The sequence below is a fragment of the Sylvia atricapilla genome, chromosome 5 (assembly GCF_009819655.1).
Source record: "Sylvia atricapilla isolate bSylAtr1 chromosome 5, bSylAtr1.pri, whole genome shotgun sequence".
Taxonomy (NCBI): domain Eukaryota; kingdom Metazoa; phylum Chordata; class Aves; order Passeriformes; family Sylviidae; genus Sylvia; species Sylvia atricapilla.
Window position 1 is genome coordinate 58,953,741 of NC_089144.1, and position 13,240 is coordinate 58,966,980.

The 13,240-nt window shown below is 44.8% G+C and overlaps 1 protein-coding gene across 1 annotated transcript; it reads right to left on the reverse strand.

Moving 5' to 3' along the window:
- Positions 1-8,965: 8,965 nt before the first annotated feature.
- MED21 (mediator complex subunit 21) lies at positions 8,966-12,579 on the reverse strand. Its single transcript, XM_066319646.1, has 4 exons — positions 12,475-12,579; positions 12,166-12,280; positions 11,847-11,947; positions 8,966-9,656 (listed from the first exon to the last, which is right to left on the reverse strand). The coding sequence occupies exons 1-4, from the start codon at positions 12,514-12,516 to the stop codon at positions 9,480-9,482; spliced, it is 435 nt and encodes a 144-aa protein (XP_066175743.1). The 5' UTR covers positions 12,517-12,579; the 3' UTR covers positions 8,966-9,479.
- Positions 12,580-13,240: the final 661 nt, after the last annotated feature.

The following is a 13,240-nucleotide window of genomic DNA, read 5'->3' on the forward strand; positions in this document are numbered from 1 at the left end:
TTTGGGTAGATCTGTGTCCCTGCTGCAGCGAGGGACACAAAGGAATCCTTTCCCATTTCTCCAAGGCAAGATGCTTGGTTTGGATGGACAAAGAGTAACACCTGTCCCTCCAGATGGGGAATCAGTGCAATTTATTATTGCAATCATAAAACCTTGTGCACATTGTTCACTTTCTCTTTTCTAGTAACTTCTTTGTTTATTCAGTTTAATTACCACCAAATCTAGCTGTTCTAGGGGCTTCCTGTCTCAAATGTCTGTTCCGGGAGTATGTAGGTCAAGTCAGCCTACCCTTAAGAGAGGCATGAATTGTATCCCTCTGAAAGGTGTGCCTGTGGAGTGAATCTGAGAACTCCCTGAAGTCTCTCAAATGGGATTTTATTCATCTCCATGCTCAGCACCTGAAGCTATTTGACCTGGAGTTACAGACTGTTCTGGAATGGTGAATCTTCGCATCCCTTTTCCACATTTACTCTGTGTTCCTCTGCAAAGACTGGAGGCTGTGACTCCCCCCTCACCGTGGATATATTGACTAACACTAGAATATGAACCACATTCATGTGTTCTCAATGTGTCTGGATGAATGACAATGTCAGTGATTCCAGGTGAGGTGAAACATTTTTGAGAGAAAAGCCTGGCATGGAATCCAGTGTTTGACAGAGTGGTGTGTGGGTATCCCTTGAAAACTGTAAGCAAACATGATGACAAACAGTTTAAACAGAGGCTCTTTGCTCTCTACAACTTCTAGACTAAGAGACTGACCTGAAGGTGTGCTCTTAAAGGACTGAGCTGAAGATTTTGAAAGAAAGGTGGTCCCAAGGAAAAGTGTCTTCTTGTAACCAATTTTGGCACACTGCTGTCCTCAGCACAGGGTTAAGGCGGGTTAAAACATCAGAACAATGCATTTCTGGCAAGTGCAGCAGTGCCTCTATTGTGTCTGGTCGAGAGTTCCTGAGTACGTCAGGATTGTGAATCATAAGCAAAAAAACATTTAAAAGTTGGGCAGTGCAATGTCTTCTCACAAGCATTCCAGTGCAATCCTGCAGTCCCATTTCTGGGAAATCCCATCCCCTTTGACCTCAGTGGGGGAGAGTAATAAATCTCTGCTAACACCAGAGATCAGGTTTTGTGCGTATGCTGGTCAGAATTAACGTATCAAGCGCTAAACACAGGATGAAAGTGGAAGGGGCTGGAAGAGTGGGAAAGACCAACTGCACACACCAGGCAGCGTTTAGTTCCAAAGAATCCAGTGACACAACACAAACACAGAAACCACACCACCAATACTGGAAAACCACAGGAAGTGAGCACATGTGATCAAGGGCACAGTTAAGGTGCCCATTCCCTGCAGGAGTAAGAAACTTGTTAGATGAAGTACCTGGATAATCTAAAAAATAATCCAGTTCTATGCCATGAAGAGATAACAAAGAATTTCAACAATTCCTGTCACTAAGGCTGGGTCAAATGTCTTTTTGAAAGGCCATAAGTCACAACACACTTGGTCTGAACAGGTGAGTCTGGAAAATGTACAGTTAACTGCCAAAATTCTACTGTCCCTCAGTGTCAAATGGGATGGACAGAGAGGAACTACAAGTTCCCTTTCTGAGGGGAACAACAACTCGTTTGCACTTTAACTTCATTATCTCAGAAGTTACATTATTGCACCTTTATTCTGGCAGCCACTAATCACAAAGAGCTGTGCAGTATGTAGGCACAATCTTGCTTATTGTGGTAAATATTATCACTTCATTACTCTAATGATCGAATTCATTTCTGACTCTGCTCCTTAGGATTCTTCCTGATAGATTTTCTCTGAAAGGAATGTTGTTTTGCATTTCAAGCCTACAATTTACTGTGTATTCCACAGCCCATCAAAGTCAGGCCTTTGGTGAGGTTAATATCCACTGTTACACAACAGACAATTAAATACGACCTAGTCATAAAGAACAAGTCACACAGTTCAGGATCACTGGCATCTACAGATGCTGATATGATTTCATTAAATCATATAAGCTCATGACACAACTTCTGTGAAAAGAAAGCTGATCCCTCACTACCCAGCTACACCTGAGATTAAAAACTTTGCCTTTTATCATGCCTCACCTCCTGAATTCCTTCTCCTGTTAAAGAGGTTAGAAGGGATTTATTACTCAATTACTTTTAATTGGTCAATTAAGGACCAGGTGGAAGGAACCACACAGGTGCAAGTGGATCCCTACTCATTCACCTGACGCTGCTTCAAAATATCTGCAGAAGAAGCAGAAACACAATTGTTCTCTGCTGAGAAATAGTAATGCCAGAGCAGAAATGCTCTTTGCACGCTTGAGCACACCAGAACAAGTCAGAGCTGCTCTTTCTACCTCACTGGAGGATTTCACTCCCTCTCAGTACACAAGCCAGCCTGTTGGAACCACAGGAAGGATTTCTCCTGCTGTTGACCAACACCAGTAAGGGCAGATCCCACCCTGTGGCCCCCGTGGATCTGTCTGGCACACTGAAAGCCTCAGGACTGGTAGAGTGCCTGGGAATGTCAGCTCTCCTTTGCTAAAGCACTCAGGTTTGGGCTCTTGGATGCCTGAAGCAAGCTGGAACACTTCACTCAAATCCACTGTAGGCACCTTTCCATAGCTGACTCCCATAGTACAAATTCAAACCATGTAATTTGAACCAGTTCCATAATTTAACGTTCAAACTCAGTGCCTTTTGGGGAAGGAAAACGACATCATGCACTCTTTAGTAATCCACTTTAGGTGTGACCTGGCTTCTCCACTGTTGAGGGTGAATGCATGTCCATGCTGCAGCCCTAGCCCTGACTGATGCTGGAGGGAGCAAGGAGGGACACCAGGAGATGTGCTCGAGGTGGGCATTAGACACTCACTGCCTTTGAATTAATCCAAGATGGTTTTTCTTCTTCTCTGCAGTGTTTCCCTTCCATCATTTTCCACTGTGTCTCTGTAAATCACACAGGAGCTGCACAGAGAAACACATGCTGCACTTTACAGTGCCAAGGACAGTCAGGATGCCTCTTCAGCTTTACACAAACGTACCTGTTACCAGTGAAATACAGGATCTGCCTCTACTCCATCAATCACCATTTGACAACAGCTGGACTATTCTGGTGGCTTTTCTGTAGCAGAAGTTAGACAAATTACTGCACTCTCACTGCACTGCCACTCATGGAAAGCTCCCTGGCAGCAGCCTATTGCTGTTTTTAAAACACCACCAAGCAAAAACCTCCATTGCCAAAGCTGTGCCTTCAATCCCAAGTCCAGGAAATACCCAGGGTGCTCACAGACACATGCAGAGAGGTTTATCTGAACACTGCCCAGTTTTCAGAATTAATCCTTGCTTATATTGTTTGCTGACATGAGCATTCAAAATAAAATGGCAGGCTGACTGTTAGGAGAACCCACACTTTTTCTGGCACCTCTGGAAAAAAAAAAAAAAAACAGAGAGAAGGAACCAGACTTTTTTTCTTTTCCGCAAGATTTGTTAGATTGGGAGCTATTGCATCCTGACTGCCCTGATATTTTTTCCTTCTTCAGCGCTGAAATAAAATCTGCCTTCCCCTGTTTTTTCCAGTGGAAGGCACCAAACACATAAACTTATTTTTTCCTATTCATCATTCTGCAATACCTAGAGAAAGCACCAGAGAACTCCCGCAGAAGCCCCACCTCCACAATCTCAAGTGTAAGAGCCCTCTTCTTTTGAGCTCTTAGCATCAAAGGTGTTGTGCTTTCTTTTAATGAATGTGGTTTCTCTCTCTTGGATCATGGCTTGAGAAAACAATCAGAATTTTTCTCTAGCACTTGTGGAAAGTTAATGTGCATTTAACTGCTTTCCCACACAGCCATAGAATGGAGTACATTTTTTCCTGAAAGAGGGCTTTTATTCCAATCTTCTCTTTTTAAGTGGGCAGGGTGGAGGAAGGGTGTCTAAGAGCCAAATTACACAGTCCATACTCAGCTACAAATTTCCACTTCACGAAATTAATTAATTTAGGCCTTCAGTGAAGCACGTAAGAGGTTAAACCCAGGACCCAAGTAATACTTACAGTAAGCAATATCAAGTTAAAATGGTCAGTGGAAAACTGTTTGCACTGTTGTGTTATGCTTTTTGAGTGTTAGGTACAAACAGGAATTCAGAAGAAACATGGTTCAGGTGTAAACAGCTCTAAAATAGACAATCCTTTGTGCTGAGAGCACGAGGTGAATGTGTTCAGCTACTTGTTCATGCCGGTTGAGTGCAGCAGCAGCAAGAATATAAAATTCCTGGTGTAGGTACAGTGAATAAGCCTACAAGGCTTTCCAAGAAACAAAAATAAACATAAAACCCGCATATAGGTGTATACAAACAGCATGCAGTCATTGTCAAGCTGCCCTCCTTCAAAGCATGTTACATTAAAAACATTGAAACAGACAGAAACTTCCTGAAGATCACTTCCACTGTGGATGCCACTTAATGCAAGCACATAAAATGGTGTCTGACATATCTGAAATGTGAAAAAAAAAAAGCTGGCAAACTTTGTATTCTGTGCTCTTTGTTGCTAGAATATGGGTTACAGGTAAAAAATTACTGTCAGACAATCAATATTTTGTTTTTAAGTCAATAAAAGTAATTCAAGCTTTCTCCCATAGATCTTAAAGAAAAAGCTAGAATAAAGCTTTTTCTCTAGCCTCAGGATAGATGCCTGAAAATTGGGCTTTTGTTATTTCTTACATAAGACTATATAACAAGCTATGTAAAACACAAATACAAATTCTTTCTGTAGAGGAGTCTGCCTTTGTCTAACAGTGAGTCAGCATCATCTGACAGATCAATTTTCTCCAAGTGTAGGATGTGGATTTTGAATATCACACTCTCCAAGGGCACCTGTTGGAAACTTGGGTCGCTACAGCGTGGAATTTCACACCACACATAAGGTCAACTCAGTGGCCTCCCAGCAGATCACAAAGTCTCATCAATAGGAATGAGGCTGATATGAGATACCTCAAGTTTTCTGCCCTGAGATCTGCCTTTCTATAACGGGGACATAACATTCCTTAACACTTTGTTGGTTCTTTCTGAAGCTGTGCGTGTGTCTTGTATCCACAGGATCGAGAGGAAGGACCTCAGGAGGAGTCTAATTCCACCTCCTGAGCAGAGGTCTGTCAGCTATGAAGTCAGATGAGGTTGGCCAGAGTTTTAAGTGGCCAAGTCTTGAAAAACCTCCCAGGACATTCAGTTTCTCTGGGGACCATGTTGCAAAATTTACTTGTCCTGATGCTGAAAAAGCTTTTTCCTGTGACCAGTCTGAACCTCTATTGTTCCAATCTCTGTCTGCCATCATCCTCCTTCTGCCAAGCACCACTGTGAACAGCCTGTCCCTGCCTTTTCATAAGCTCCCATAGGTGTGGGCAGGCTGCTGTTAGGTGTCCCCAAAGCCATTCCTGTTCCCAGCCTAGCTGCCTCAGCCTCTCCTCACAAGGGATGTGCTCCACCCCATGCTGAGCCTGGGGGCCCACAGTTGTCAGGAATGTTCCAGGTGCACTCCAACACGTGCTGAACACAGGGAAGCAATCACTTTCCTTGATCTCCTGGCTGTGGTCCACTAACACAGCCTGGGGTGCTGCTGGCCCGTTTTACTCCCAGGGCCCAGCTGCTGGCTCATGCTCAGCCTGCTGTGTGCCAAGGCCCGAGCTCCATCTGAGCAGAGCTGCTCTCCAGCCTGCCAGTCTATGGCCTGTATTGTTGGAAACTCCCAAAATCTTTTGGTATCAAGTCTGTGGGGATGGCCAAAACATTTTCCCCATGCCACACACAGCAGAAGCTCTCAGATCTTCCAAGATCATCTGCAATAGAAACCAAGATTAACTCTACATAGACATTAAGCTAAAATAATGTTAATGGGCTTTTCCCAGTACCTTTAAAAATAAGTGTAAGGATTTCTCTGTATTCTTGTCTCTGAAAAAGAACAGCTGCTGCGAGGTGTTCCTTTCCTCCAAGCATGGTTGTTTATAGTAAAGAAGACTAGGCTTTGATCAGTTGCTTACATTTACTAAATTGATTCCAGCATCTTTGCCAGTGGGCTGTATGGATTCCCAGTGTGAGATGCTCCTGCTCATTTGAAGTGGCTGAGATTGTTTTTCAATGGAATTTTCCATTATGCTGTGTACTATCTTTCTTCAAAGCACAATTCGTTCACTGGGCAGTACTCCTTGTCCAACATAACATGCAGAACCATTGCTCAACACTTCTGTTTTCTTCCAAAGTGCTCTGCCTCCATCTATTCTCTTGTCTCAACCTAAGTTTCTTTTCACAACTCTCTCGCAGGTCATCTGATACGTTTGTTACCAGCTGCTGTGTCCGCTTTGTCTTCCCCCAGCCGCCCCGCCTCCCTCTCTCCGGTACTGACATTTGGGAAGCAGTCAAGGCTTCTCAGGGAGGACAAAATGCCCACAGGCTGGGGATGGGCAGAGGGAGCAGCCCTGGCAGAAGGCCTTGGGGGTGCTGTGGGTGAGAGCCGGCCCTGCCCAGCCGTGTGTGCTGGGACCCAGAGCCCCAGGGCACAGGGGAGGGGGGATTCTGCCCCTCTGCCCCACTCTGCTGAGACCCCCCTGCAGGGCTGCATCCAGCCCTGGGCCAGCACAGGAAGGACAGGGAGCTGCTGGAGCCAGCCCAGAGCAGGGACACCAAGGGCATCACAGGGATGGAGCAGCTCTGCTGGGAGGAAAGGCTGAGGGAATTGGGATTGCTCAGCCTGGAGAGGAGAAGGCTTTGGGTGACCTCATTGTGGCCTTGCAGTGCCTGAGGGGAGCCCACAGGAAAGATGGAGAGAGACTCTGGACAAGGGCCTGAAGTGACAGGACAAGGGGCAATGGCTTCACACTGACAGAGAGGAGGGTTAGATTGGATATTGGGAAGAAATTGTTCCCGGTGAGGGTGGTGAGGGTGGTGAGGCCCTGGCACAGGTTGCCCCATCACTGGAAGTATCCAAGACCAAGCTGGATGGGGGTCTGAGCAAGCTGGAATAGTGGAACATGTCCCTGTCCATGACAGGGGGTTGGAATGAGACAAGGTTTAAGGTCCCATTCTATTCTACGATTCTGTGACTCCCACACTTGTTCTAATGAAGAAACAGGAGTGAAAATAGGAGTGTTATAAATGACCCAGACCCCATAATCCTGCATCCCCTACAATTCTTGCCTGAGGAGAAGGAGATCACTACCATCACACAGTGTGTTCACAACAGAGATGTTCAAACCCTGGTAGTAGCAGCTGGACAAATCAGCACATGATAAAGGGCAAAGGAATCCACATCTTCAGGCCTCCACCTAATGCTCTGTCCATTAAACAGCTGCAGCAAATCAGTGTTTTCCCTCCTTTGTTGTGTCAGACCCATCAGAAAATTCACACTTTGCTGACGGAGCTGCAGAGTGAGAAAGAGCAGGTGAAAATCTGCAACAGCTGAAGTTTTGAAACATTGAACACACATATGAGAGATTTGTTTATACCTCTGGTTATGGTTTACCTCCACGTGTCACTACCTGTTTGATGCATAAACAGCAACTAGAAGAAAGAGCTTCTACATTTAGGCAGCATCACGCTGCAGAGCAGTTTTCAAGTATAAAAAAACAGAAGGCTGTGAAATGAAAAGAACTGTGGTTCCTGAAGATGTACACTGTCTCCCACAATTCCCAAGTGTGAGGTGACACACATGTAATAGGGAATCTACTACGAAGATCAAATCCTTTTTTCAGCAACATATAAATCTCAATTTAAGGCATCTCAAAAAAAAAAAAAAAAAAAAAAAAAAAAAAAAAAAAAATCCAGAGCCCAAACGTTTTGCTCTTTCAAAGTCCACTAATTCAAAAAGCAAGCAGGCAACAAAAATTCACCCCACCCTATTCCCAACCATCTTGAGATGCACTGGATGTAGTTTTTCCAGGAAAAATCAAAAAACAGGTCCCAGGACTGACTTCAAATGAAAATCTGGCCTCTGAAGCCTCCCCAGGACATGGGCAAAATAAATAAAGGACATGTGGCTTGATAAACTGCCATAGGCCTGGGGCTGTACTGTAGCCTGTTCACCCTCCAATCTTTTTTTTTTTCCTTCTGCAGAACCTGATAGTACAAGAGTTTCACAACAGCAGACTAAATTTATGGCTACAGATAAGCACATTTCATAAAATATTATTAAGCAATAAAATACCAGTCTCATTAAGTACTTGCAGTTTTACTATTTGCTAGACCTTTGCATTTTTTAATCCTCAAAACACTGTGCTGTGCTACACTTTCGCTGGGGCTGTCAAGTGAGAGACTGCATCTAATTCCTTAAGGATCAGCACCCTAAAGGCATTTTTGAATTGCTCTGATTTTTCTGGGCGCATTAGTAACACATGTAGCTTTCAAGTCAATGATAGTGTATTCAATATATAGAAACAGGTGGTTTTGATGGGCAAATGAGCAGACGCTATACAGCACCAAACAATATCCTGCTAACAAGGCTGGTAACTCAAAACAACAGAAAATTATGAAGCTGAACCCCAAGTTCATGCTTTGAACCTTACATTAGCTGCTGGTTTGCTGGTTTATTTTAAATACCAAAAGAGATGCTAGTATTTCTGTAGTCCTACAATAAAGAGCAGAAATTCATTCTGTGATAGAGTGTGTGAAGATAAAAACACCTCTGAAGAGCTCCTTGGGGACAAGAAGAATCTGGCTGCTTATGATCACAGCATTCATATGGCAGCCACTGCTTACACCGAAAAGCAACTTTATGTAACAAGCTATTTTCAGTTTCTCACTGATGATTTTTATCCAGTCATCCAATGCCTCCTCATTCCTGCCTGCTTTAGAGGCACTCACCAGTTGCCAAGAGAATACAGAGTATCAGCAAAAGCAGAGAAATAGCACAAGCAAGAGCAAGTGTGTCAGTGGTAACAATGGACTCAAAGGCTCATTTGTGAATTACAAACAATAATAAATGTCCAGATCAGACACCTGCAGGTTTATTTCTTCGTAAATGCGATGCCCACGACAAGAACAATCACTCTGTAAACAACAGAGTTTACTTATCCTTTCATATGCTCTGTAAAAGGTGATAAGCCAGCCAATCAACATTACCAGTGCCGTTAATTAAAACAGAGGACCATCACTGCATTCACAGCACTGTCTCCAGGGAACTCTGGCCAACTCACACGTGCCTGAGGCTTACAAAAAAACATACCATGACCACAGCGGGATTAAGTTATACAAATACCTCTAATACGTAACAAATTCAATTGAAGTCATATTTGTGAACAGAAAGCTCGTTTTAAGTGAAGGAAACACACATCAATCCACGTAGATCCAGAACAGAGCCCCCACAGAAGCGTTTCTCACACAAAACCCGCAGCCCAGCCGCCGCTTCCGACGCGGCCGGGCCGGGCCAGCCTATCCATTGCCGGCGTATCCAGAGGCGTTCCCGAGGCTCTCGGGCAGGGCCGCGCTGCCCCCTGGCGCTACGACTCGGGCAGGGGCTGGCTGTGGGTGCCGCTCCGCGTCTTCAGCTGCGACTGGGCGATGTCGGCCAGGGCGCTCTGGATCTTCTCGAGCAGCATATCCCCGCGGTACACCACCTCCTCCAGCCGCGCCGCCGCCTCGTGGTTCTCCTCCTCCAGCCGGTACAGGCTCGCAGCCTTCAAAGCAAAACCGGGATGATGCCCAAAGAGTTTTGGCTTTTTTGGTGTTTTTTCATACGTTCCTGCCTCTGGATGCTGCTACTCTCACATAGTCATAGTATTTTTCCTACCGTTTTCCTTTATAACAAAGTAAGCTAACTCTTCTAATGCATACTTGGAAATCTGTTCAGTCTTATTCTTACAAAGCAGAAGCCTGATCAGGACGCTTTGGTTTCCAACCAGAATCCAAGAACACACAAGAAATGGAGCAAAGAAGCCTGGAACAACTCCAGTGGGGTAAAACCCAGGGAAAACTAACTAACCAACTACTCTCCTAATTGGACAATATTTATTAAATATGCTAATTTGTTAAACTGATAAAATCGTAGAAATCTGATACGGGGTGTGCCCATGACCATTGGGACATCTGGAAGCTTCCAATAAAGGCCTGCTTTTTATTTAACTATTTGAACACTCTTGCAAGAGTTTCCTCTTGACCTTGGGCAACAGGGAAAAGCAAGGATCTTCAACAGAACCCTAAAGTGACTTTGCCACTCAAGGATGCTGAGGGACCAGCTGGCGCTCCATAAAAGGAGAAAAGTTCTCTTGTTTAATAGTTGACTGCAACTAATTCACAGATTAGAGCAGAATTTCAGCTTCACCAAAAGGGAACTCGAAAGGGGCAGGTAAATTGTGTCGAGCATTTGTGCAGCAGCTCCCTTTTATCATTTAAGATAAGACTGAGCTCTGAAACATACACCAAGACAACTTTAGTATAAAAAAAAGCTGATCAGCCTTAGGTACATCTCTATTAACCAAGTATTATCTACCACTTCTCAAGAGAACTTATAGTGCATATCTGTGAGAGTGTTTCAAGCATCTTCAACACCGTTTCTTTGAAGACTAACAGAATATTTAATACTGCACCAAATTAAGCAACAGAAAATAAAAATCAAGACTGGAATCCAAGTGATGGAATCCAAGCTAATTTATCTTAAACCCACACTAGACAGATAGTATCAGAAATTTCTGTGACATGAAGTTCTTCATTAACACAGCAAGGAACTATTGAAGTATCACCTCTAAGGAAGGCATATTCCTACTGGAAAACCAGCTCCTCCTTCTGGAGCACCCTGCTTTGCCCACACCAGCTGGCACCTTGATCAGACCCTGCTCAGTCACGGAAGAAACTGCAATTTGTCTGCAGCATGCATTCTATCTTCAGCTATTAAAAATGCACTTACAGGAAATTATGCTAGTGTTAATGAGCCCAATTAGGATGTTCAGCAATTACTGTGACTTGCAAAGTTCCCAAATTTAACCTCCTGTTTTTAAAACAAACGTGATGCCACTGCCAAGTCATTTCTCTTTGGTCCATTCCGTGTCAATCTTCTGTTAAGACACTTTTGAATGGTTACAGAGTATCAATGCAGGTTTAAAACTTCCAGGTGATCTTAATCGGGATCATCAGGTTTGTCAGTGAAACTGAACTCTGCATCCTTTATACACTCCAAAGAGAAAATACTTGATGTAAATCTAGCCATTAAGAGTTAAAAAAAAAAAAAAAAAAGAAAGAAAGGTTTTATTAGGCAAAATTTGTGAAATACCAGAGGAAAAAAAAAAACCAAATAAAAACCAAGTTTGACTGGTTCAAAGAAAGACTCCTTTGTTATTGAAAAGTGATGGAATTATTTTGTGAGAGAGCTGAAGAACTTAAAGGACACCCTACAAACTCTTCAACCAGAAACAACGTGGAAGAACAAAAGACTTCTGTAGTGTTGGTTTTGCAGCTACAAATGAAATGTGAGAAAATATTAAATATTACCCTAGGAGAAAAAAAATTATTAAAACAATGCACAAAGCATCACTACTGTTTCATCTGTTCTGCAAATATCTGAAAAAAAGGGTGATCAGTTTCCAGTATAGTGGTGGTGTGATAAAATCACCTTTTAAAAAACATTTTAACAGAAAACTAAATTTAAAATATTGTCACTGATTATAATCTTATTTAGAACTAGATGCAAGTTCACTATTTCCACTAAGCCTACAAAGGACTCACAGGCTACCCTCATTAAACATTCACGTTTGTACTAAAATCATTTTTCAATGACGACATGGATTAGGGATGAAAAAAATGCGTTTAAAAATAAAAAAGGAAGAAGTCCGCCTTCAGGAGTGCTCTGATACTGGAATTAGGAAAATTCCTACCTGCAAAGCTGCTGTGGATTCTTCACTGGGCAGGGAATCTATGAGAACATCGATATCCTTGGCAGTGCGAGCGATCAGAGCTGCGAACAGCTGGGCATACTCTGCACAAAACACAGCACAACTCAGGCAACCGCTCAGGGAATTATTAGAAACAAGCACGGCTCTGCTGTCACAACGTTATGCAGAAAGTGCATTCACGACCTAACCTCCATGAGCCCAGCAGCTCCGGGGAGAATTAGGCGCCGAGGCCGGAGTTTGCGTTCCCGAGCGCACAGGCCGAAGCACGCTGGCTGCAGGAGACGCGGGAAGCCGGACTCACCTTCCGTGGGGTTCACGGGCTGATCCTTGTTTATGGCCGTCTGGATGTTGCTGAAGGAGGCCGGGGGCCCGCACTGCTGCAGCACGCCGATGGCGTTACAGAACTGGTCCGCGAGCTGCCGGCACCAATTAACACCGCGTTAATCACCCTGCCCCACCGCTACGGCCGCCTCCCGGCGCAGTCCCGCCATGCCGGGGCTGCGCACCCCACACCCGCGGCCGTTCCCCCGGCTGGGGGGCTGCGGGCGGGGAGCCGCATCCCCGCACGGGCGGCGCAGCCCCGGGACCCCGGAGGCAGCGGCCGCCTCACCGAATTGACGGCGTCCTGCAGCTGTGTCAGCCGGTCCGCCATGGCCGCGCCGCCGCCGCCCCTGAGGCGCGGGCCCGCGGTGCGCGGGCGCCCCCTGCCGGCCGGGAGGAATCCGCCCGCAGCCGGGACGGGCCCAGTGCTGCGCTGGACACGGCGGTGCTCAGTCACAGCTCCAGCTTGGACATCTCACGGGGATTTTCCAACCTAAGTGATTCTGCTACTGCCACGGCCTGGGCAGCTTTTGCTGCGCAGAGGTTGCTCTGATCCCGGCTGAAGGCTGCGGCGCCGCTCGGCTGCTCCGCTCTGTGATAAACAGGTATGATTCGTGCTGACAAAATTGAAACAGTAATCAATACTTTAAACCGGTAGTTAAAATGTAGTGCCAAGGAGGAGATGGAGGGGTGTCCCCCATCTCCTGCAGATGTCTTCAGATGTTCAGTGAAAAGTAAGAGGACAGGAAAGAACTGAGATAAGAATAGCTATAGTTATCTAGGAGACAGGGAAAACCTGGGAAAAATCAAAGAAGTGGTAATTATATTGAATTTATTGCCTTGGAGTGCCAGCAAAAGTATATTTATATATATTTATATATAATTAGCTTAATTAGCATGTGTAATTAAGAAAGGTCATTTACAGGACACAGAGGAAGACCACCTTCATCGCTGCAACCCCCAAAGATGAGGAGACCCCTAAAAAGGGGATGGTGAAGTCTGCACAGTGGACATGGAAATAGGCGGTGATGAGACCAGTGATGTAAATTTTACGA